The 26,572-nt window shown below is 38.3% G+C and overlaps 1 protein-coding gene across 2 annotated transcripts in view; it reads right to left on the bottom strand.

Annotated features, from left to right (window-relative positions):
• The window catches only part of LOC127626751 (dedicator of cytokinesis protein 1-like), a 329,863-nt gene that overhangs the window by 275,629 nt on the left and 27,662 nt on the right, over positions 1-26,572 (bottom strand). For both annotated transcript variants that reach the window (XM_052102764.1, XM_052102763.1), the window contains exons 2-7: positions 8,944-9,027; positions 7,310-7,350; positions 7,105-7,160; positions 5,284-5,380; positions 3,419-3,567; positions 789-924 (exon numbers count right to left, since the gene is read on the bottom strand). In XM_052102764.1, the coding sequence (XP_051958724.1) occupies positions 789-924; positions 3,419-3,567; positions 5,284-5,380; positions 7,105-7,160; positions 7,310-7,350; positions 8,944-9,027 (563 nt within the window). The remainder of the gene's footprint in view (positions 1-788; positions 925-3,418; positions 3,568-5,283; positions 5,381-7,104; positions 7,161-7,309; positions 7,351-8,943; positions 9,028-26,572) is intronic.

A 26,572-nucleotide genomic window follows, 5' to 3' on the forward strand; every position in this document is an offset into this window, starting at 1 on the left:
GTCAGGCCACAGCCTTCAAAATGTACTAACATCAAACAAATATTAAAATAAGGAAAGGATAAATGTACAGTCAGCCAGACAATATCTGAAATACTTCCAATACAAATATTACCATAAGCGGTATCTGACTGCATATTATTTAACTTATTTCACTGCTACTCACCAAATAAACGAAGAAATGGATATTGCTTTGAATTTAATGTTTTTATTAGGTGGGAATAAAGAGACCACTTGATCTTAAATATGCTTATAACATTTATTATAATCGTATAATTCGTGATTATACATTTGTATTAATAAAACTTTGTTTATTTTACATTTAGGGAGGAGCTATTAACATTTCCTTCTGTCGAAACTTTGTAAAAACATAAAAATGCTGTATTCATTTTTTTAAATATAAACCATTTGGGAATTTGTCATTTTAATAAATATTTTAAAAGCTTTAAATCCCAATAAAAAGGACTTTTTAATAGTAGCATTTACAGTGGTTGACTTTATGTGCAGGTGAAATGTATTTATTTTTTAAATTACAATAAAGACGACCCCGGACTGATATGATAGACATGAAATCAGTATGAAACCAGCCATGTAGGAAATCGGTATAATTATAAATTAAGCGTTCACTACTAAAAAATATCTGACCACAGGATGCTGTGATTGACCAATCAAAATCAAATGTTCCAGTCATGTAAGAAATCATTGGCTACTAATTTTCCACAAACCTCCGAAAAAGGTGTCTTTGTTGACACCACAGTCATATTGTTGGAAAACCGACGACAACGATTTACCTTTTCCTCTTGGATGCGAGCTTCAATCTGTTTGGACGCAGTTTCGTGTGCTCGGAACAGATTGATAGTGCTGGTCAGGTCCGGATCCAGAATATTCCCATCTTTATCTCTCACTACCAAATCCAAGTCTAAATACCTACCAAACACAGAAAAACAGCGTTGGAGAGGAAAACAGTGTGTGAAAACACACTTGTAGTTGATATGTAAATGATAGATTTATTCCTGGTTTGTTTAGTTTTCACACTGGCATTTTTAACACCAAACCTAACAATACAAAACCAAAGGCATCAGGGAAAATTCACGACCTGATTGGACAGCTTTTATGACGCGTATTTCCCGAACATCCAAAACAATGCTGGCATAATGCACTCGTTGGATGTATATATGTATATATGGTGGTATTTTACCAGCTGAGAACAAACGAAGAGTTAATAAAATGTGTAAAATAGTCAAAACAACGTCAGGAATTCCTCCGTTGAACACACAAGTGAAGATATGCTGCAGGGACAGCTGACGCCAGTACCGAACTGTAATGGGCAACAGCTCCTACGATGAGGACCAGGTATGCTTGAGGTCAGTTTTAGGCAAATTACTTCCTGTTTTTGGTCCGTTTAGACGTCTTTGGTACATGTTGCGTTCATATATCAATCGAACCGTACCAGAGTTCGTTTGTAAGTGGACCGAGACCCACTATCCAGGCAGTCTCGGTTCACTTGTTTGGTGCGCACCAAGGTTCGGGTGACAGCGTTCACACTTGTTCAAATGAACCACCCTAACAGAGTGATCGCACCAGAGTTCGTTTTAATTAAACCAAACCTGACATGTGTGAACACACCCTTAAAATCAAATATGCTGAAAGGGATGAGTAAAGGTTGTTTGATGAGAAGAAACTGAAAATGGGTGTACATTTAATGCAAGTCTTTTGTCATTCCTTTTTTATTGTCAAGCCAGGTAAAAATCACAGCAAGTCTGACTGCTAAGAAACTGATCAATTTGAGGTATCATTCGTGTCTGTAGCAAAAACTGTGTGGAACATGTTACGCACCGAAAATTTACACTTGGCGTTAGGTTTTTTTTTTAAATAACGAATTCAAAGTATGAACAAAAGTCAGAAATACTAAAGAATAAGATCATTTAAAAAAGGCTCCAAAGATTAAAACAAAACCACTTTCACAAGTGTAGAGAGACAGCCATGAATTAGGAACTGAGAGCTACGTGTGTTTCACCCTTATGTGGGTCTTTACAGATGCACAATAGTGGCTTTATGTTCACTCAGTTCAATATTCTCATCTCTGTCCTCACTTCCTTTAACCACTAACAGGAGTTAACTGTAGTAAAAGGAAGTAAGGGTCAGCTAAAAACACTCAGCAGTTGGTCGGTTAAACATATAGTTACCATGTAATATCAATGGGTGTGAGGTTGGGATGCTCAAACTAACAGAGCTGACAGAGTTGACACTTTTAAGGAGAATCAACCTACAAACGGCTAACTTAGATTTCTATGCATATTAAACTGGGATAGAAGGTATTTTAACACTATCTTTAATAAAGTTAAAAGACATCGATCAATAATTAAAATAAACAATTGCAACTGATCAATCAGCAATTGCATCAAATACGTTTTTTGTACATTTTCTGTAGTGCTTGCCCTTGCAAAATTGCAATCATTGTGCTAGGGTGTTTTAATAGTTTCCAGCATGTTGCTATGAGGTTGCTAATATTTTCTGAGTGTTTTTAGCATGTTGCTAGATGGTTGCTAGGGTTGTGAGTGGTTACCAGAGAGTTGCTTTGAGGTTGCTAAGATGTTAGAAGTGTTTTTTTAGCATGCTTCTAGATGGTTGTTTGGGTGTTGCAAATAGCTTGTGAAGGTATTATGAGTGTTGTTAGCATGTAGCTATTATAGATGCTAGAGTGTTTTTGTGGTTTCCAGGGCATTGCTATGAGGTTGCTAAGGTGTTCTAAGGGCTGGTTGGGTATTGTGGATTGTTTCTAGGGTGTTGCTGAAAGGTTGCGAATGTGTTCGGAGTGTTCCCTGGCATATTGCTTGCTACATTTTATGCTCCTAACATGTTACATTTACGCATCTGGCAGATGCTTTTATACAAAACAACTTACTGTGCATTCATTCTATGCATATTGGGAATCGAACCCCTGATCTTAGCGTTGCAAGCACCATGTTCTAACAGTTCAGCTACAGGAATATGTTGCTAGACAATTGCTAGGGTGTTGTGGGTGGTTGCAAAGGCGTTACTATGAGGTTTTTAAGATATTCCGAGTGGTTTTTAGCACATAACCAGATGGTTGCAAGGGTGTTGTGGATGGTTTCCAGGGTGTTGCCATGAGGCTGCGAAGGGGTTATTCTAGAGCATTTTTTTAGCACTAAGCTAAATGGTTGCCAGGGTTTTCCTATAAGATTGCTAAGGTGTTATTCCAAAGCATTTTTTAGCACTAAGCTAAATGGTTGTCAGGATTTTCCAATGAGGTTGCTAAGATGTTATTTTTGTATTTTTTAGCATGTTGCTATACAGTTGTTACGGTGTTCTGCATGGTTGCATGATGACCCAGGTTACCGCAGTCATAAATATTCCTTTAAAGAGTCAGCAGCATGTGTTTGATTGTGTGTGTGCATACTTGTTCCCATAGTCCATCTTGGAGGTGACTTTCTGCTTGAGTTCCGACATCTCGTCCTGTGGGAGTGTGCCAGACAGGATCTGAGAGCGCCATTCAATTAAGTCATAGATCATGTCCCGCACTGTGTTAAACATCTCACGCTTGTCGCCCTGTGGATAGAAAAAGTCTGTTTAAATGCCTGCAATGTGTGTTAATGAAGTCGTCCAAGCGCATACTGCAGTGTAAAAGCTTGATGCTCTTAATTACTGGAGACAATGAGCCTGGAGTGTCATATTGCCTTCATGTACACTTACAAAGTGCTTACACACTTGCAAACTGACAATGAGACTCTTTTGGAACAGAATATGAAAACTTGAGGAAAAAGGGACCAGATTTAATATAGAAAACTGCAATGTTCTGCAATGTTTCTCAACGGATTAAGTAAAGCATCAAGAATTGTGATGTCACATTTTTTTTTTTATGACAAAGTGTCATTGTCTTTGATGTCTGCAATGTTTCTCCAAAAATGTGCTCAAACAGTGAAATTCCTTAATAAAACAATACTTAAGCCCAAAAGTGTTTTTGCAACAACATAGACATAACATTCGATTATGAAAGCTTAAATGATTCTTTAATTACATTTCCATTAGCTTCCACAAAGTGGTCCCTAGTTTTCCTAGGGTCCACATAAAAATATATGAATTAAATTATATACACACACACACACACACACACACACACACACACACACACACACACACACACACACACACACACAGCTCTGGAAAAAAATAAGAGACCACTCTAAAATGTAATATATTTATTTGAATGAGGTACTGATTAGGTGATTACCTGAACCAAATCATATTTAGTAAGTATAAAAACCACTGCAGAGGTCATCACTATCCTCTTGCAATAGGACCAGCTGGAAAAACGAACTATTGACCATGCCAAAAGAGTTGAAAAGTATTCGGTGAGGAAAAGAAGGGTTTAATTCTGGCTTTACTGGCAGAGGGATAAAGTGAGTGTTTAAAATGTCAAAGATGGCAGTTCATAAGAACAAGGTCAAGAAGCAGACATTGGGGACAACAAAGCTACAGACCAGCAGAGAGAGCAAATGACTCTCCACTGACCGGGATGACCACCAACTCATTCGAATGTCACTCAACAACCGTAGGGTGACAAAGAAAAACAATGGCAAACAGGCAGGTGGGGTGAAGTGCATGGCGAGGATGGTTCGAAATAGGCTCCTAGTGGCAGGGCTTAAGTCGTGCAATAGAAAAAAGCCCTTCATCAAAGAGAAGCAAAAAAGAGCTAGGCTGAGGTTCGCAAAAGACCATAAGGATATGACTATAGAGGACTGGAGTAAGGTAATTTTCTCTGATGAGACCAATTTTCAGATTTGCTCAACAACTGGTCATTCTAATGGTTAGTCGGATACCTGGAGAGGCCTTGAAGCCACAGTGTCTGTCACCCACTGTGAAATTTGTTGGAGGTTGTTGATTATTTGGAGGTGTTTCAACAAGGCTAGAATCAGGCAGATTAGTATTTGTGAAGGACGCATGAATCAAGCCATGTACAAGGTTATCCTGGAAGAAAAAATGCTTCCTTCTGCTCTGACTATGTTCCCCAATTCTGAGGATTGGTTATTCCAGCAGGACAATGATCCATGCCACACAATCAGGTCAATCGAGGTGTGGATGAAGAGCACCAAATCAAGACCCTGTTATAGCCAGTAAAATCGTGTGTAAAATTAAAGTGCGTCGGCCCACCGGGAAAATGCCCGGTGTGCCAGATTACCAGTCCAGCCCTGACTGTGAGGTCACGTTTATTATGTCATCATGCTGACTGTGTGTCACATTTGTGATGTCATAATGCAGACTGACCACATAGAGGTCCCTCCATATTGACGCCCATTCTCGCAACGTAGTCGTGACCTCATGAACCAACGGCAGCTCGGTAGGGATGACAGTCTCTTTTTGCCTAAGGAGAAAGAGAGCGAGAGAGAAAGAGGAATAAGTTCACCCAAGGACAGAATAATAAAGAGAATTTGTTTTAAAAGTATATTACTTTTGCGAGCAATAACAGGCTATTAAAATCAATCTCACTTTCTGTCACTAATTCGTGTTTAATTCAGACTCCTGAGCTCACAGCGTCATTCAAATCCCATCAGATCAGTGAAAACTAATTACCACAATCACTCATCAAAACAGCTGTTTGAAAATCTGAGCAGAGCCTCTTACCATCAGGATTACAATTACTCACACACAAAGCAAGACTCACTCTTCTGCATTTTATTATTGAAACACACTTTAAAAACTAAATTTAAGTGTAAAGACTCTCAATAGGCCAGCACTGGGCTGTTGAAGCACTTTTTGGAGTAATTTTACTAAAGCAGTCTATGGGAAGGATGAACAGAACAAAACTGTGCATTTAGGAGGCAATGCAGGCTAAACTCAGGCACTGACAAGAGATTAACAAAATATGATAATCTAATCAGAACAATAACATGATCAACAAATGAAGTAAAAAGAAGAGACCCTCTGTCCAAAACCTAGCTAGCTGCCTTGCTGCCTACATAGTGGCCAGGTCATATATTACATATTCGAATTAGGGGTGAGCAGTAGAAGTAAAAATGGCACTTATTGGCTACTTTTCTTTATTATTCAGTCTAAATCCATTTAAAATGAATATGTTGGTACAACTGTATTTTTGTCAACAAAACAAATGTAAAATATTTTAAGCATACACCTTCAGATGAAAAATGAAGATTATGAGAAACATTTCAGTCAAGTGAACAGCAGTGTACAATATAAATTGAGATAATTTTGATAATAATATAAAATGAGGGTAACACTTTCCAAAAAGGTGGCATTATTTAATGCATTAAGTATCATGAACTAACTTTTATTAATCTTGGTTAATGTTCATTAATCAAAATATTATTGTTCATCGTTAGTACATGTTGCATATAACTTAATGTTAAACATGCATTAGAATTTGCAAAAATTTACTATCAAGTTTTAATATTAATATTGATAAATATGCTGATAAAGTATTGTATAACATTGTTAATATCATAATTACATTAATTACCTTTTAAGTGGCCAATAAGCTTCCTAAAAAGCAAATAATTTGAAAAGCCAATGTATGTGATTTAATGTGTATGAAATTTAAAAGAAGAGGTGTCAAGTGCAGGGTGTTTGATTACACCCAAATCATCAACTTGAGAGAGCATTAAGACACAATGTTTAAAAAATGGCCTGTAAAGTTTCTTTAAAAAAATCTGTTTCTATACATTTTTATTTGATTTGCACAATTCATTTGCATCTTCACTAACAAATGTTCATTGAAGTCTTGTATTTGCATGTATTTTTAATACATGCACTTATATAGCGCTTTTTTTAACCTTAGAGGTTACAAAGCGCTTTACACTGCGTGTCATTCACCCGTTCACACACACACACACACACACCAATGGTGACAGAGCTGCCATGCAAGGCGCTAGCCTGCCATTGGGAGCAACCTGGGGTTCAGTGTCTTGCCCAAGGACACTTCGGCATGTGGAGTCGTGTGGGCCAGGAATCGAACCACCAACCCTGCGATTGGCAGCCGACCCGCTCTACCACCTGAGCCAATGCCACCCCATAAAAAATATATTTTTTAAAGATTTGAAATATACAAGAAAACATAAATAATATACTGACCCATTGCCTTCAACCATGGCTTCCTTAAGATGTATATAACAAGCAGGAAACACTCCCTGTACATAGAAGAAAAATGTCATAAATGTATTATATAAGCGACATCATTCCCACGTTTTACAAACACAAAACACAGATTGAAACCTGCAGAATATGAGTTTGCAAAACATTAAAGCGGAGCATTTGTCAAAACTACAAAGTAACTGACCTTCTTTGATTTTCTCCTCAACCGATACCCTCGATACCACCCTGAGAAGAGAGAAATATTACAGCCATCAGATGAAAATGCCAACAATTAGATTACAGACGAATGCCAGTGTTTTTACAGCACGTCTAGTGCCACAGGTGACAGAAGACAACAATTTTCGGAAATTCTAAAAGGCATATTTCATAAATCTCTAAGAGACTAATTCTGAGGCAGCGGGCATTTCCTCAAGGTGTGAACAAATCATTCAACACTAGAGTGAGTGTTATTGATATAGAAAGAGTTTGTTTTTTGGGGGGCAGAAGAAAGATCTGATGTGAAAAATACGAGTAAATAAAGGCCCTAAAATGATGAGTAAGTGACAAACAGAAAGAAACTCTGGAGAGTTATGCGAAGATTTCATGATCTCCAAGCCAGACAAGAATTAGGACCCAAACACTCCTATTGGTCAACACAGATAGTCCCTCCCTAAATTCACTTCATTGGTCCAGTCAATGTCAGGATGGTTATAAAGTTCAATCAAACAGAGCAATGTTTTAAAAGCACCTCAGTGTCACAATGTTTACAATTTTTAGGAAACCGACCAATTGTTTAGTTATAGTTGCCTTTATATAATTAAATAAATTCTGTAATTGCTCTGATGGATTTCATGAGTTCATTAAATGAAGGATTCGTCAGACTAATTCAAATCAATAACTGGTGAGTCGTTTGGAATGAATCATTGAAAGAACCAGTTAAAAAAAAAAAAAAAAAAGTCATTTGTAATAGTTAATTTGATCAAATAACAGTTTTAATTGTTAATAAGGGTCATTTTGAATGTTTAAATTAAAGAACTTGTTGATTAAAGTCATTTGGAATGATATATTCAAATAACTGGTTCATAAGAGTCATTTAGAATTTTCCATTGAAAGAATTGGTTCATAAGAGTCATTTGGAATGATTCAAGAGAGTCATTTGGAATGATTCAAGAGGGTCATTTGAAATGATATATTCAAATAACTGGTTCACAAGAGTCATTTAGAATTTTCCATTTAAAGAATTGGTTCATAAGAGTCATTTGGAATGATTCAAGGGGGTCATTTGAAATGATATATTCAAATAACTGGTTCATAAGAGTCATTTAGAATTTTCCATTGAAAGAATTGGTTCATAAGAGTCATTTGGAATGATTCAAGAAGGTCATTTGAAATTATACATTCAAATAACTGGTTCAATAATTAAAGAACTCAAGTTGGCCAATGAATTGGACAATACTAGTCCTGTGCTGCATGTTTGTTTTGTTTTGCAGTCAGTAAACAGTAGAAAACTGGAAAAAAAGATAGTTATTACATGGCCCAATCTATTTTATAACTCATATATATATATATATATATATATATATATATATATATATATATATATATATATATATATATATATATACACCGTGACACTGGAGATTTAGTAGAGGCGGAAATACTGGTGGAACATCAAATAAAAATAGAGGCCAAAGGACTAATAAATTGTTTTGTCATGCAACATCGTTGACAATGGTGGCTGGTTGAGACAAAACATGCAAGAGATTCAGTTCTAAACTGATAAAATATTGTCATGTCTTGTTGAGGCATACTCTAAGCAGGTGTGTGTGAGTTTCTTACCTTCATAAGTCTCCAGAATGTGTACAGTGTCTCCGATTTGTAAGGACAACTCTTCATCACAGCGGACGTCATAGTTATAGATGGCTGGTGACACAAAACACAAAACACTGGGTTGAGACACAGCATTCACATTTGGTGTTTGTGTTTAGTTGAGTTGTGTATAGGTATGTTCCACCAACAAATGGCTTACTTATAGCTGATCCCACCACTATAAAAACAGAATACAACTGCAAACACTGCTCCATGATTTATAAAATGGATAATGAGCTGCAGTTGAAGAGTCTAAATCAATAAATATGTCCAGTGGCGTAACATGGATCTTGTGGGCCGAGTGCAAAACAACTTGAGGCCCCTTGCCAACCCCGCTCACTCGCAGCCTACAAGAATCAACTTAAAATATATGACATTATAATGTAATTTTACATTTGCAATATTGTCATTAAATGTCTCAATAGAGTTGATCCTCTCAATGCACCTTTTCAGAAATTATGAGAAAGTACTTCTTTATCTTAAAATGTCTTAAATTATTAACAATGAATGAGTTGTGCCATTTATTATGACAGGCAGCATTGTCCTACATATAAAATAAAAAATTATACCAGTAATCCATCTGATCATAGCCATGTTTTGGGGACTAAATTAATTTACTGTCAGTTTCTTTATGACACTATTATCAGCTTTCAGGATACTTCAAGTCAACCTGACATCACAGACATAATTCGCTTGGATCAGCTGAAATTTGATGCTGGGGATGCCAAATAATAGTATCAATATTGCTTCATGCTCTCTCTCAACACAACTCTCTCTGCTTTGTAATATCATTAAATATATTATGTCTTTGACCATGACACTGCATCATCGATACTCAGCAACACTTCACTCACATAATGCAGGGTAAAGATGGTTTCTCGTGGAGGGCGTAATTCGTTTGGGACTGCAGAGAAAAAAAATGAAGCGGTAGCCATGAAAGCTCAGGACTGATGGTCTGTTTGCACAGAGTAATGACGTCAGACACAACACACTTGCTCAGTAAGATTTCCCAAGAATCCCTATGATGCTTAACAAAAATATATAAAATCGCTAAAAACGCTGTATTGCTTAAAATGAGTAATTCTAATTAAATATTCAAATTAGTGTTAGAGTAAGATGTTATGTTAATAACAAACTATAATTTAGAAGTGTTAAGATTACACTAGCAGTTTGGCTTTCCTGTCGTATGTTTCCACTGGCGCGTGGTGAGCGAATGGGAGCGCTTTCAATTCCTTCCTATGGAAGCCGAGCGTCAAGCTCGCGTGGTGGATTGTAAACTTGACAGCAGCGCGGGGCAAGCGGTTCACTAGCGTCGGGAGTGGCTTTGAGCCGATTTCTTCCACTTCAGAGGAAACGCAGCCTCAGACTGTATGAAGTTGCTATTGCCCCCGCTACGCAGGACACCGCGTTCCAGATCCGGACCGCAGATTGATTCCATCTTGATTGCAAGATAAATGTAAATGTAATGTTTTGCGCACGAGCTCTCACTCACAGGCACGTGCGAATGGTTGAGTTAGGGGGCCGTACACACCGAATGCGTTTTTGCATGCATCGGTTTTGTTTTCCCATTGTTTAAACACATGCTGGACAAATTTCTTTGACATTTGTACCACATCTAGCTTTTTATTCAGCGTCTCGTGCAGGACCGGCATATTTTAAACTCCATGTCAAGCTAAAAAGAAATTCAAAATTCTAATTTATGCATTTGGCAGACACTTTTATCCAAAGCGACTTACAGTGCCCTTATTACAACGACAATGCCCCCAGAGCAACCTGGAGTTAAGTGTTTTGCTAAAGAACACAATGGTGGTGGCTGTGGGGATCGAACCAGCAACCTTCTGATTACCAGTAATGTGCTTTAGCCCACTATGCCACCACCACTTGAGACACTTGCGCTCTGTTTCAGTTGTCACAAAGATTCAACATTCTAAACAAGTACAGGCTGCATGAGGGGGTTGTTGCATTGTTTCATATTATTCCAGATTGTTCTGCACCAAGTGAAGTTACAGCAAATAAATGGTAAGGCAATGTTTTTTCCCCTTCTTCTCTAGTGTACTAAGGGGCTTCTGTGCCTTGTTAAAACTGTGTATGTTTACCGTTTCAGTACTGTTACCAATGTTGCCTATATGATTACATAAAATACAGCCTATTGCATCAGTACTTGCTAGGAGAAGAAATTAGATAGTAAGCAATTTTAGGTTCAGGCTTAAAAATCTGACCGTACTGTTCGAGCCACACGGTCTCTGGAACGGGTCGGGTTTGGATTTCATTTTACGGCCAATGTAGACCTCTAAAATGTGCAGACACAGTTTAACATTCAGACACAGTTTAACATTTTAAGGTAGGGCCCGGTCATCACAGGCCCCCTTAGACCGTGGGTCGCAGAGCAGCTGCCCCACCCGAACTGCCATTAGTTTTGCCACTGAATCAGTCCCTCCTTTTCCAACTTCCCTACTTTTACATGATATTGACTTGTTTGCTGTCTTGCAAGTACTTGTATTCCCTTCAAGAAACGCAAATCTAGTTCAACTTTAGTAAACACAGAGACTCTGCATAAGGAGAGATCTCTGTGTCGAGCATTTCCGGCATTTTCTACATTGCTCCCTGCAGCTGTATCAGGCAAAAGCGCAGAAGTGATGTTCTCACAGTGACACAAGCGACGTGATGTTTCTCAGCAACCCTGATCGGCCACAATGACTCACTGACGGTGTGACAGGTAGAATGACAGCAGGTAAACGAGGAGAGACAGCTAAAGAGAGGGAGGTGTAAGGGTTAATCACAGCCCTCTCTCTTTATTTCTGTCACACTTTGTCAGACAATTTTCACCTTCATTCTCACACATGCTGTTTTTATTTTAAGGCCTCCGATTCTCTTTCGGGTTCCACACATCCTCCGTGAGTGTGAGCGGTGCATGAGCGTGGCGGTTGTTTCGCATTGTCCACGTCTCTTCTGCGAGAAACAGCAGCGCACAGAAAATAAAGTTATCTATGGGGTGCGACGGCACGTTTTTTATTTAATAATGTCATAATAAACTAAGGTTATAAATTTTTCATTCATATAGTTATTTTTTGGAACCCATTCAACTTATATATTATTATAATTTGTAAACAAATAATATATTATAATAGCAATATATCTCAATCGTTCACCTTTAAATTTTAAACCCTCACGCTTTTATTTTGACATGTTTTTAGGCAAGTTCACAGTAGTTTAATTCACTTCTTATTCAAATTATGGTAAAATACACCTCTGATGCTGTTCTAAATGCATATTATAAGTGAACCGAACTATTGAGCATCTACATCTGAGATGTTGTTCATGAGTAGCACTGAAATATTGCGCACCGTGTGAAGGCTAAAAATAGGAACGCATGTGTGTAAACCAAGTGTGCCGCACAAGCCCTCAAACAGTGAAGCCAAAACGTCTCGATCGCCCCCCCGGTGACTGGTCCTAGTATAGGTCATAAACCCCGCCTCCCCATGTTATTCAACGGGACGTGAGACTAACTAAACAATTAAATGACACTTCACATATCTGAGAGTTTCTGTCATTTACTGTCGTTTCTGTCACGTTGATGTCATTTCAAGTGTTTGTTTTCAAAATAAGTTTGTTTTTAGTTATTTGATGCTATAAAAACGGTGCTGTGACATCATGATTGACAGCTGTGATTGACAGGTTCTCTGAGTGAAGTAGTCACTGAAGCTCCAACAGACTTTTTTTCGGGATCTTCGGAGGACTGAGGAGATTGGAGCTTTAAATTGAATATCTGCATTTCTATAATGAATTATTTCACACCGTCATAAGTCATAAGTCAAAAGTGCAGGGGCGTGTCCTTGCGATTGATTCAGCGAGAGTGAGGGCGGGGCCTTGATTTTGCGGCTTTACTTCCTGCTCACAACTGCGCAGGTCTGGTCCCGAAATCGCAACTGCGCAGACTCAAGTCCCAAGATGTCTGCGCTATATCGGGACACTGGCGGCTTCAGTTCTCACCAATGGAAAAAGAGCGAAGGGGCGTCGTCCATCTTTTTTTTTTTTTTTTTTTTTTTACAGTTTATGGTATAAACAGAGCAGCACCATACGCTGATGCACTGGAGCTGCACGTGCATTTGATATATTTACAATTAAACACAGCCTTTTGTTATTCCCAGAGCTATTGCATGTCTTCAAGTGGCTTTGAATAAAATGCACGAGTCATTTGAACTACTTTAATTGTGTTTTTATGGTTCTTTTGTCATTTTTTTGAGCTTGACAGTAATGAACATGACTAACACACGGTATCTGATTTGGATCGGGCTAGTCGTACTGATACCCGATCCGTCTAAAAGCTTCAGTATTGGAGCCGATACAGATCCAGGGGCATCCCTAAAAAATAGGCTCAACGGCAAAACAATCTGCTCACTGCCGCGTCTGGGATGCATCACCTCGCAGCTCACATTCGCAGTGGGAACAGTGTAATCTATTAATATGGGCACCGAAACTAAAACACACCGCTCATGCCCTGCTCATGGAGGATGTATGAACCCAGTGTCAGAGTCTAGAAGTTATAGTTTTTGCACACCTTGTTGATTCACAATTGTATTTTATGTAAAAATACATGTAGGTAAATAATGCTATTTATTACTGTGTATTGTTGTATATTAATGTATATAAATGTATATAAATTAAAATTAAAAGAGTTTTAAAATCTAGTTAAAAACAAGTTTCAAGTTCACAAAAATGTAATATTTGTGTCTGTGTTGGTGTCATATATTTAAAACATTTAAAGCATTTTCTACAAATACACTGATTTAATGATTTAAAAAATACCAGGTGGTGTAACAATCAAGTAAAAGCTATTTAAATACTTTTCTTGCACTTTATCAAGTATTCTCAGGGTTCATAACATTTGTATAAAAAAAGTCAAAATATCAAAATATAAATTTTTATTATTATTAATTTGTTGTTGCATGTTGGTTAAACCTCATTATTTCGATTTGTTTTTATATATATATAAACAATATTTAAAACCACTGTTTTAACATAATTTTAAGAAATAATAAAAATATTATTCTGCACTTCTCATGCCAACCCATCTATTTCAATAATTTCAGAGACTTTTTTTTTTTACTCACTCCAGATGGTTACAGCACATTTTTACTTTAAGCTCTTGAAAAAAATATAAAAATGAGTTTGAACTTGAAAACATGCTCATTTTAAACGGTATACTTAAGTAGGCTACTCGTTTCCTGTGAAATGCATTTATTATGTATTTTACTATTTTTGAATAACTTAATTTCTGAACAAAAAGTCACTGACCCAAATATAATTCTTCTTTGTGGTAATTCAGTGAAAAACATGCCATTGCTATTTTTAACTTGATTTTGACTTCATGCATTACACATTTTGAATCTACTTTTTTATAATGTCTGATTGGTTGAAATGATAGTTGGTCTGATTAAAAAGAATTGACTTTAAAGCCATTTCAGAGCAAATATAATTAATGAGATATATATTGAACACTGTCAGTATATAGGCTGAAATATTGTAGGTCATTTTTGTAGCCACATCGCCCAGCTAGATGTGACGTGTCTAGATGCTTTTCAGCTCACACTTCAAATGCCCCACATTTATGGCAGCATGTCAATTTAAAAAAAGTGCATCGAGACACCACTGCATGTTTACACAAACCAACAATTAAAATAAAATAGGGACAGTGCAACATGAATGCATTCTGTGTTAACATCCCCCTTTATTTACTTACCAAATCCACTTTTTAGTTGCATATATTGAGTGTTACAATGACAGTTTAATCAAAAGTTAGATAGCTCACTATCCTTTTAGGGACACATTTTGTGCCAATTCAAAAGTATGTGATTGATATAAATCACATACATTAACGCCAACTTGTGAGATTAATCACACTTAATTTTCACGTCTACACCATGATACATGTTCACCCCATCTTTCCTACTTTTCCTGCTCATTTCTTCTCCTTCCCTTAATTTCTCTCATCTTAATTTAGCTTTAATTACACAGCACAGGAAAGACATTTATCTAGTAGTGAACAGTAACAGCATACATAAAGATACATGCCAACAATGACAAACTTCAGTAATGCATGAGCGAACACAACATATGCACCTCTGGAATTGTTACAGAAACATTCTGACAGACAACCAGATCTGTACATCAAATCCAATATGCTGTCATTCCGATATCCCTTTGAGAACACAATCTAATTATACAACAAACAATATGGAGGGAGAAACTCCCAAGACAGAAGAGCACATCAATTCCTCGGCTAAAGAGGAAATGCTTGTGAATATTTAGCATGGCTCTCATTTCCATCCGAGAAATAACTGTGGCATAAACTGTCAGAGATACAGCTCTTATCTTAGTAGGGAAAAAAAATCAAATGATGTACGCTGAGCTTTCTTTTACACTCAGACAAACACACATGAGGAAACGTGCACACGCACACACAAACAATTATATTAGCTAGGCTTACACGGATGTGATTGTAATTTAAAAGCCAGCTTAACCAACTGCAAAAATCCACAATGGCTACTGGGTATGATTATGACCCTCAAGAGAGAGAAACTAAGTCCCGAATTATACACTATGCATGTACACAAATGCAAATGCTTGAGGGTATGCAAGGCTTTGTTGTGTTCCAAAATGTGTCAACAATTAACAATGCAAAAAATCTTCATCATTTTCAGAAATGGCTAAAATAACAACCGTATACATATTTCAATTACATTTTCTAACTGAAAGTAGGTCAATAATTGTGTTTTGGTTAAGAAATTAATGCATAATACTATTAATAATCCAAATTATAACATGTTTGTAGTTAATGCATTGAATTGTCATCGTCAAACTGATTCATAGTGATGAATCGGGGTCTTGTTCACGAGTGAGGGGACAATGGAGCGGGAGGTTGGCCGGAGAATCGGGTATTGCACTCGCTCTATCGCACCGTTGTCACGAAAAGAGAGCTGAGCCGAAAGGCAAAGCTCTCGATCTACCGGTCAATTTTTGTTCCTACACTCACCTATGGTCACGAAGGTTGGGTCATGACCGAAAGAACTAGGTCGCGAGTACAAGCAGTCGAAATGGGCTTCCTCAGAAGGGTGGCGGGCTTCTCCCTTAGAGATAGGGTGAGGAGCTCAGTCATCCGTGAGGAGCTCGGAGTAGAGCCGCTGCTCCTTTGCGTCGAAAGGAGGCAGTTGAGGTGGTTTGGGCATCTGGTAAGGATGCCCCCTGGCTGCCTCCCTAGGGAGGTGTTTCAGGCACGTCCAGCTGGGAGGAGGCCTCGGGGAAGACCCAGGACTAGGTGGAGAGATTACATCTCCACACTGGCCTGGGAACGCCAGACAGAGCTGGTTAATGTGGCTCGGGATAGGGAAGTGTGGGGCCCCCTGCTGGAGCAGCTGCCCCCGTGACCCGACTTCGGATAAGCGGTTGAAGATGGATGGATGGAATTAGCTGGGTTTCCATACACATTTTTATGTGAATTGTGGGATATCGTAAAAAATGCTGGATGGAAACAGCTAAATTATGGTTGCTACTCTTCAATTTTCCAGGACATTTTATTTGCCTAACAGGTGTAATATTAAATTAAAAACACACACAAGTTCATAATGCATATAGTGAGTTAATTTTACCCTAGGGCTGTGCCCAGCCAAAGCTTTTCCTAGTCGACTAGGAGATATTTTAAGCCATTAGACGACTAGTCGCACGTTTATGATATTAATTGAATTAATTACTTAAATATTTTGGGGGGGGCATCAGAAAATGGTTTGAGTTCCAGGTCTGAGAGAGAATGTTATAAGTGACATTACTAACACTGTTCTACATTACAGAGAAATGTACATTTTACAAGCGCACGCATGAAACGAGCTGCAGTGACACCGGCAAAAGTGGTAATGATCCTGAATGTGTCAGTAAAACCAGCAAGAGACTCTGATCATTTTGTTAATTAAGAGAGAAATGCACATTAGGGTTGTGCCGACAGACATTATAATAAATGCATATTATAAGTGAACTGAAATTACTGAGCATCTACATCTGAGGTGTTTATGAGTAGCGCTAATATGCTGCGCAACGTGTGAAGGCTACAAATAGACGTGAGTGTGTGTGTGTAAACAGAGCAGCACCGCACATGCATACTATATATTTACTTTTTAAACACAGCCTTTTGTGATTCACAGAGTTATTGCACGTCTTCAATTGGCTTTGTATAGAGTTTTCATGGTGGTGGTGGCGTAGTGGGCTAAAGCACTAAACTGTAAAGCAGAAGGTTGTAGGTTCAATCCCCACAGCCACCACCATTGTGTCCTTGGGCAAGGCACTTAACTCCAGGTTGCTCCGGGGGGATTGTCCCTGTAATAAGTGTACTGTAAGTCGCTTTGGATAAAAGAATCTGCCAAATGCATAAATGTAAATGCATGGTTCTTTTATGTCATTTTTGGAGCTTGATAGGAACTAATATGATTAACACACAGTATCGGATTAGGATCAGGCTCGTCTGACCGATACCCGATCCATCTTTATAAAGTCAGTATGTGAGCAAATACCGATCCAGGCGTGTATCAGTGGGGATTCTTTAAGACTGCAAGGGAAGCTCAGCTTCCCTATAATGTCAAAAAAATAATGGTCAAATATGTACTATTGTGTAAACAATTTATTGACTAAAAATGCGTTAGAACACGTTCATCTCGAAGACGAGTTCGTTCAGAATCAGCTACATGACATATAGCAGGTCGGCTGACTCGATTTACTTCTCATACATTCCCGTAGCGTCAGTGCATTTCCCTGTTGAAGCCGAGCGTCCATTGACTTCAATGTGGCTGCTCTGAACAGTTTTTTTCAGTGCTCCGAAAATAGACGGTCATTGGATAAATGCTGCGATTATGTCCCGCCCACGGATGCTCAGCGTCTCTGGGGGTGAATGAGGAGTGGGCTGGCCCGGACTCCGGGCTTCCGCGTGATGATTGGAGGATCTGTCGAAAGACTGCATCTCCTTTTGATTGACAGCGAATCTGTACTATAAGAAGTCACTGAAGCTATTTCGCGCTCAGTCCCATCGTGGATTTCTCAAGTGTAGTCGAAAGACAAACTGCTGCAACCTATTTCTTTATATTTGTTTGGCGAAATTGCTAGTCAATTTGCATAATACATTTCACACAATTATACACCACATTCCTTGTTTCAGTTTTACCAAGTTTAATATATTTTGTTTTAGAGCGTTCGTTCGTTCGTTCGTTCGTTCGTTCGTTCGTTCATTCATTCATTCATTCATACAGTAGGCTAGGCTAGCGTCGTACGGGTGAAACTGCGCACGATGGCAGACGGTGCTAATATTGTCGACCTGATTTTGCCGAAGCCATTTGAAAGTCTTCCTTACGAGGAAAAAATTAGAATTAAACAGCAGGGCAGATCAACACCTAAGATTGATTTAGTGCAAAAAATAGGGTAAATAAGTTTATAATGTAGGCCGAAAATGAGCTTCCCCTCTTTGAGGGGACCAGCAGCCGCCACTGGCGTGTATGCATGTATGTATACACACACACACACACACACACACACACACACACAGATCCCCCATTTAGCCTTAACAGACTGTAGTGGCAAGTGCTGTTCGCTCATGGCCAGCACCACGCCAGAAACGCCTTTGTCTCCCCAGTGGTGATGTTTTTTACACACCACACCAGGTATCCATTTTAGGCTGAGTCGACCTAGGGGAGGCCCGGGACCGGTTCAGATAATCGTCACTGGTGTTGGCCATGAGCGGGATCGAACTCGGGTTGCCAGGTTCGTAGCGCAGCGTGCTAACCGCTACACTACCACTCCTCCTTGATTATTGACAGATGATCCAGACAGAGTTTTCCACATCGCAGAAATGATAGCGTGGTATACTAAATGTGGGAACAGTGGTATAAACCGACTCGAAGTGTTCATTTATTTATTTTTATCCCCTTACTTACTAGGTCCTCGTGGTGGCGCAGTTACTCACCTCAATCCACCTAATTTGCTTAAAATATATCATCAATATCATCGTATAGCATCTGAAATGTTGCTCGTTATTCGGAAATGCCAAAACCGGTCATCAAAAAAGCAGTGTGTGTTGTCTGCACGCTCTAAACTGCAAGTAGGAATTTATTACATTTAATAAATGAGCTATAGTGACTAAAACTTCAACTTTCATTTCTATTTGGCACCAATTTACCCACAAATGACAAATTTGTTCTCTTAAACGCACTAGACGGAAACGCAGATACATTCACAGACTGTTTTTGTGATATTCTGAATTTTTTTATAATTTAAAATCTCAACTTGGATGGAAATATGACTTGATAGATTTTTGCACCTATAATAAAAAAATTCACGAAATGCAGACATAAGATGCCTAAAAATGCTGTCTAGGTGGGCAGCTTTTTGGTTTTGGAACAGGGTTGAAGGGTTAACCGAGAAATAATAGAAAACTAAACCGACAGAAGAAGAGAGAGAACGATGACAGTCCAGCGTGAGGTGAGGAGTGTGTATTAGACTTTGACAGGAAGTTGGGGTCCACAGAGACGCCCATCTCTCCAGAGAGAGACAACACATCTCAGTCGCCCCTCTAAAGAGAACGGACCTGTCTTTCACCCCTGGCTCAGAGTAAATAGAGCCCATTGACCTGAATGCCAACACCAGCTGCATCAGTTAACCAGTGCTCACTTGCTTCTCTCCTGCCCTCAGAATGAGAATCAAACAGTGCTGGGATGTAACTAACTACATATAACCAAGCTACTTATGATGCACAGAAATTTACAATGAAAATACATTTGCCAAAAGGTCGAAAATCTGAACAGACACCCTCTACTAACTGATCAGATAACAGAAACTTACGGCCCTTTCACAGCAAACACAATGTGATTACGCAAGGCGAAACACTGATGAATGGCCCTTTCCCATAGAAAGCGAAGCAAATGTTCACCATTAGCACATTCACGCCTTTACAAAAGGTGCCGCTAATCGACAAGCAATTTTACCTCGGTACAGCAGGTGGCTCAGCACACCTTTGGTCTGCCTACCTCCCATCAACAGGTTAGAAGCAATAACCACTTGACAAGTTTGCAAAACAAACAAGAAACACAAGGTTCCCTAGTGAGTGGATCGAAAAAAATTCAAACGCATCTTTCTACAAGCCAAAGGCAGCAATGACAAGTGTGTTGTCGAGACACTTCACCTGCTGGACAACATGACCGTATCATCATGAATACACAGTCTGGGGGATTATTAGAAAGAATCTCATGTAAAATATAATATTGAGGGTTAAAACATGTTATCATTTGGAACAATTGTAATTATATGTCACTGTTACACATACTGTATATACTTGTGTTAAGTGCATGCGTTTAAAATCACTGTGAAATGCATCCTCATAATTACGGTTAAAACAAATGTTTGACTATCTTATTGCCATGTGCACCTACTTGTGTTATATTTGCTTTAAACATGATGAAATTTAAACACACTAGCATAAAACACAGATCTCACCCAACAAAACCCATCTTCAGTCTGCCCCATTATTAGATACTTTCATACTGATTTGGTGCAAAAGTTCACTCCAGGTGAGAATGGCTTTTTAGGAATCTATTGTTGCAATTCAAAATGTATCATGAACATTCACGTTTAGTGTGCAAAGACCTTTAGACATGGAGAAAAATAAGAGAAATTACAACATGGCAACACAAAAAGTTCATGAACCCTGAAATCAACCCCATTCTGCTGAATTACCAACAAGCACCAACAAGCACCACCCGCAATCAGACACTTTTGAGTCAAATTAATCAAGAACACATTTTACTCTAGTGCTTTCCTCTTGCGTTCACATAATGGTGAGTGTGATTCGGAGGTTGCATTTTCCCTAAAAAATGACATTTTTACTCAACTGATGGTTAGTTTTAAGGGTAGGGTTTGGTAGTTCATAAAATATTACATTTATAAGCAAAAACAACTAGCTTTCGGCTCCACTCTGTGGGCACTTCCTCCAGAAACTGGAGCTCATACGTTCAACAAGACTTCAGTTTCAGCCACTGGAAGAAGTGATTTGAATTTAAGTACAGACCGATTTCAGCTGAAGAACTTTCGACTGAGTGTTGCTGAATTCACAGTGAGATCCGTCTGAAATTATCCAACTAACCAATTAACCTTTTTTCTAAAAAATAAAATCCATGATTTGTTCACACAGGGCAACTGAACACACAATTTTATTTTTTATCATATGTTTATTATATTAATGTGTGTCTGTTGAATTTCAACAGACTACTTGCTGGAGTTTAACAAACAAATTTGTTCAATTCATTGTACTAATGGAGACTTTACCAATGATATATAACGCATAGCGATCTCATCTTTTTTATGTCTTTTCCAACTCTGAATATAATCGTTGTGATAACATATTTGCAAATTATGAGAACAAAATCGTTCTAATTTGTCAGCAAACTAAAAAGCATTATTTAAGAAATGGTGGGATCAGATATATGCATTGTAAAGTCCAGATTCTAAGCTTTAAAATAAAACCTATTTTGTTTAGATCAAGGAAGTGGTTATTCATTTAATTAATAATTATCATCATTAAAAAAATTTCCTGCAGGGGTACCGGTCATAACTACAATAAAAAAAACCATTTTGACAAAAAGATGTTATGCAATATCTTGGGATAACATTTGCAATATAAGAGATTTATTTACAATCTTAGTGGGCCGGTCATTTTTGACCAAGAACACAAAAGGTGTTATCACTAGCGGTTGACTGATATAATCTCAGAGGTCGATAAATCAGCAGATATTTTGACTTTTTCATTATTGGCTTTGGTCGATAAATGTTCCCGTCTGGAAGATTTTTTTCTTGAGGGCGCCGAAAAATCGCCTGTTTGCTTGTGAAGCAACGGAGACATGTAAGCGACAGAGTTACTTCAGCGTTTAATGTCTGTGATGAACAGCTTCCTGAGCTTTAGCAACATCAGTTGGTCTGGTTCTGTAACTACAATGGCTTCTGACATGTGATCTAAAGCTTATATATTATTGGTCAGGGCATTTCTTCGCTGGGCTAAGAAAACTAATTAGACACACTCATGGTAAACAAAAGGTTCACTTTGTCGCCGCTTCATGCGGATTCAAAATGTTGATCACGGCGAGAAATTGCACCAAACATTCGCATTTGGTGTGCAAAATCCTATAGCTCATATGTAAGCAAAATGGACCGTATAATTGAAATTCACCCCAAATCGAATCAAGAACTTCTGAATTGGAATCAAAGCTAATCAGGAAATCTGTATTGATACCCAATCCTTATTGAGATCGCCATTGTTTTTGTGCCAGACAAGCACTTCTCTTATCGTAAAAATAAATCATATCATCTGATAGATAATTATAAAGACATCAGCCCCTAGAAGAGCTTCAATGTAGTTAGCTACTTTTCTTTAGTAACTAGTAGCTAACTACTTTCAGAAGAGTACAGATTGACTGTTCTTGATCTACTTTAAATTATAAGTAGCTTGCAGCTGGGAAGATACAGTTTTAAAGTAGCTTCCTCAGAAATGGAAACCAAGTCATGGACGGTCAACACTGCAGAGGGCAAAATCTTCAAACAGTCCACTGAAAATATCCCATAAACTCAATCCGAACTGCCCTGGAAAGTCCTGAGGGCTTAAATGGGGGCATTTTTGCACTGTTGTCTCTCAAATGTTCTGTAATGGCAGGGAATGAAATGTGCACTGGCCTATTGAAGCCACTGACTGACAGGGTCATAAACGCACAACAAGAATAATAAAATAATATCAGATATCTGGCCGCAGGTGATGAGGGCAACCGCAGAATAACTCACCAGTAGGAAAGTGCCCATTACAACCAAGTTGCATGAGTCAACCGTAGCACTAAGAAACAGATATACATCAATAGGGGAGATAAAAAAGACAAGAATTAGAATTAGAGCTGGGTACTGATACAGATTTCCTGATTCGATTCTGATTCACAAGCTCTCGGTTCAATTCGAAATCGATGAATTTGGGTATATTTCGAATATAATGTCCATTGTGCTTACATAGCAAAAACATTATCTGGCAGCTAATGCTGTTAATTATACAGGCAGCCTTCAAACTAGGTACATTATGAAAATATAAATTAGACGAATTATATTTTATCATTAGTTTTTAAATCATATTGGTCCCATTTAGCTTTTTAAAAATGTACAAATCCATGTTCTCCATCAATAAACATTTTATATATTATAATGCATATATAGGATTATTGTTTACATTCATAATTTGCACTTTTCACAAGGGGTGTGTAAAAAAATAGATTTTTCAGTGCATTGCAACCTTCATTTGATCTCGATAGCCATTCTTAAATCCCAATATCCATTTTTTTGCTCTATGCGCAACCCTCTATTACAATGAGGGGAAATCACTCACATTTAAAACCAAATCTCGAGCTATGCGACTAAAATGTAATCGTGTAGTATAGTGGGTGAGTATTCAGCAGCAAGATCCTATCACTGCTCGTTGAGCGTAAAACGTTGTTCAGCGTGTCCAAAGACGAGATCCATGTGAGCCATTTGTCACTGAATAATGTCTCTTTTAATACTCTTTCTGTTTTCTACAGTCAGTTGTTGATCAAAAACAACAAAAAAATAAACATTTATTTCTAATCATGCATGTCCTGTTTCGTTAACATGCGCTCATCTACAGATGCTCGTTCCAGAAATGCCGGTATTCTTAAAGAGACAGTACCAATTTTTAGCACGTGTTCAACAAATCAAAGTAAATACTTGTTAGGGTTAGGCAATTCACCAATTAAGCAATAAACATGTAACAAAACAATTATATATTAAATATAATATCTTATTAATTGACTGAACACATGGATTTGTTCATTTTTTAAATTTGTTCATTGTGACCAAAATGATGAAAAAACAAAATACAATTAGCAAAATGTATATTTTCATAATGTAGAAGGTCCCCTATATAACTCAGCACTCACTGGGAGATAATATATTTAATATTTAAGAAAAGGGGACATTATTGCCAAAATATTCCCAATTGAATCAATATAGAAATTGAATTGAAAGCTTGCAAATCAAATCAAATTGGGAAATCAGCATCAATACACAGCCCAACTATTTGCAATTATTTACATTAGCTTGTAAAACACATGCTAAAAACAGGTAATGTGTCTTTAAAAGCACACATTAATAAGAGAGTCGCCAATTGGCTTCTTCGCAACATCCATGCTATCAAAGATTAGGATAAATGCTTTTGTTGTTGTTTTTGATCACTGGTGAGTGAAATCTGAAAATGTACTAGCTAACCACAGACAAAATTGTCGCATTTACAGAGGCTTGCCACATATAGTAAAAGATTGGCCTTGGGATTTAAGAATCAATATCGAGATCGTTCAAATGAAGATTGCGATGCATCAGAAAAACAATATTCTTACACAGTCCTAAACCGAACTGTCAAAACTTGGATAAAAAAAATACAAAGTCACGGTTTTCATTTCCAAGATGATAACTGGATGCCACTTGCTGAAATTAAACATGAACTAAATGTTTATAGTTGCATAAAGAATACTTAAAATAGTAGGAAGAAATCACCATGTACTGTGCAGTATGTAATTAGCATTATGGAAGTTTTCCATTTCCAAAAGTTCATCAAGATCATGGGTTGGATTTTGAGGGATAAAATGTACACTTTAAATAAACTGCTGTTGCCAAATCTGCCAAATGAATAAATGTAAATTATGATAGTCTCTCTCTACCCACCCTTCCAATACGATTAAGACAATTTTCCCCTCTCCTTTTCATCCTTTTTAATTTCAGGTTAATTTTAGGGGTTCGGTTTCAGTCCCAGCATGGATAAACATGACCTTATGTGCTCTGTAATTTATTTAAGCTGGAAACACTGATTTCTGGCTCTCTGTGAAATCGGAAGGCTCTTTTGTTTCTGCCGACTCTAAATAAACATAATCAGAGAGCTTACTCTGCTCTATAAACCACAATTACAAGTCATTTTAAATAACAAAAATAATGTCTTGAAGTTTATTTTCCCCTGTATTTCTCATTCAATTCAAAGCAAAGTAAGACTTAAGTGTATGTGACTTGTGCATATTTATTTTAGCTAAACTTTTTTTTTTAATTTTTAAAGTGACACTTTGGGGTAATATACATAGTTTACTGTGGTTGTTGACTGGAAGGTGAATTTTGAGTCACACGCCTGCCCGACGTGGTTATGTATGTACAGTATCTCACAAAAGTGAGTACACCCCTCACATTTTTGTAAATATTTGATTGTCTTTTCATGTGACAACACTGAAGAAATGACACTTTGCTACAATGTAAAGTAGTGAGTGTACAGCTTGTATAACGGCGTAAATTTGCTCTCCCCTCAAAATAACTCCACACAGCCATTGATGTCTAAACCGCTGGCAACAAAAGTGAGTACACCCCTAAGTGAAAATGTCCAAATTGGGCCCAATTAGCCATTTTCCCTCCCCGGTGCCATGTGACTCATTAGTGTTACACAGTCTCAGGTGTGAATGGGTAGCAGGTGTGTTAAATTTGGTGTCATCACACTCACACTCCCTCATACTGGTCACTGGAAGCTCAACATGGCACCTCATGGCAAAGAACTCTCTGAGGATCTGAAAAAAACAATTGTAGCTCTACATAAAGATGGCCTAGGCTATAAGAAGATTGCCAAGACCCTGACACTGAGATGCAGCACGGTGGCCAAGACCATACAGCGGTTTAACAGGACAGGTTCCACTCAGAACATGCCTCGCCATGGTCAACCAAAGAAGTTGAGTGCATGCGCTCAGCGTCATATCCAGAGGTTGTCTTTGGGAAATAGACGTATGATTGCTGCAGAGGTTGAAGGAGTGGGGGGTCAGCCTGTCATTGCTCCAACCATACACTGCACATTACATCAAATTGGTCTGCATGGCTGTCGTCCCAGAAGCAAGCCTCTTCTAAAGATGATGCACAAGAAAGCCCACAAACAGTTTGCTGAAGACAAGCAGACTAAGGACATGGATTACTGGAACCATGTCCTGTGGTCTGATGAGACCAAGATAAACTTATTTGGTTCAGATGGTGTCAAGCATGTGTGGTGGAAACCAGGTGAGGAGTACAAAGACAAGTGTGTCTTGCCTACAGTCAAGCATGGTGGTGGGAGTGTCATGGTCTGGGGCTGCATGAGTGCTGCAGGCACTGGGGAGCTACAGTTCATTGAGGGAACCATGAATGCCAACATGTACTGTGACATACTGAAGCAGAGCATGATCCCCTCCCTTCGGAGACTGGGCCGCAAGGCAGTATTCCAGCATGATAACAACCCCAAACACACCTCCAAGATGACCACTGCCTTGCTAAAGAAGCTGAGGGTGAAGGTGATGGACTGGCCAAGCATGTCTCCAGACCTAAACCCTATTGAGCATCTGTGGGACATCCTCAAGTGGAAGGTATATGAGCACAAGGTCTCTAACATCCACCAGCTCCGTGATGTCATCATGGAGGAGTGGAAGAGGACTCCAGTGGCAACCTGTGAAGCTCTGGTGAACTCCATGCCCAAGAG

This window comes from Xyrauchen texanus, chromosome 33, assembly GCF_025860055.1.
Source record: "Xyrauchen texanus isolate HMW12.3.18 chromosome 33, RBS_HiC_50CHRs, whole genome shotgun sequence".
Classification (NCBI taxonomy): Eukaryota; Metazoa; Chordata; class Actinopteri; order Cypriniformes; family Catostomidae; genus Xyrauchen; species Xyrauchen texanus.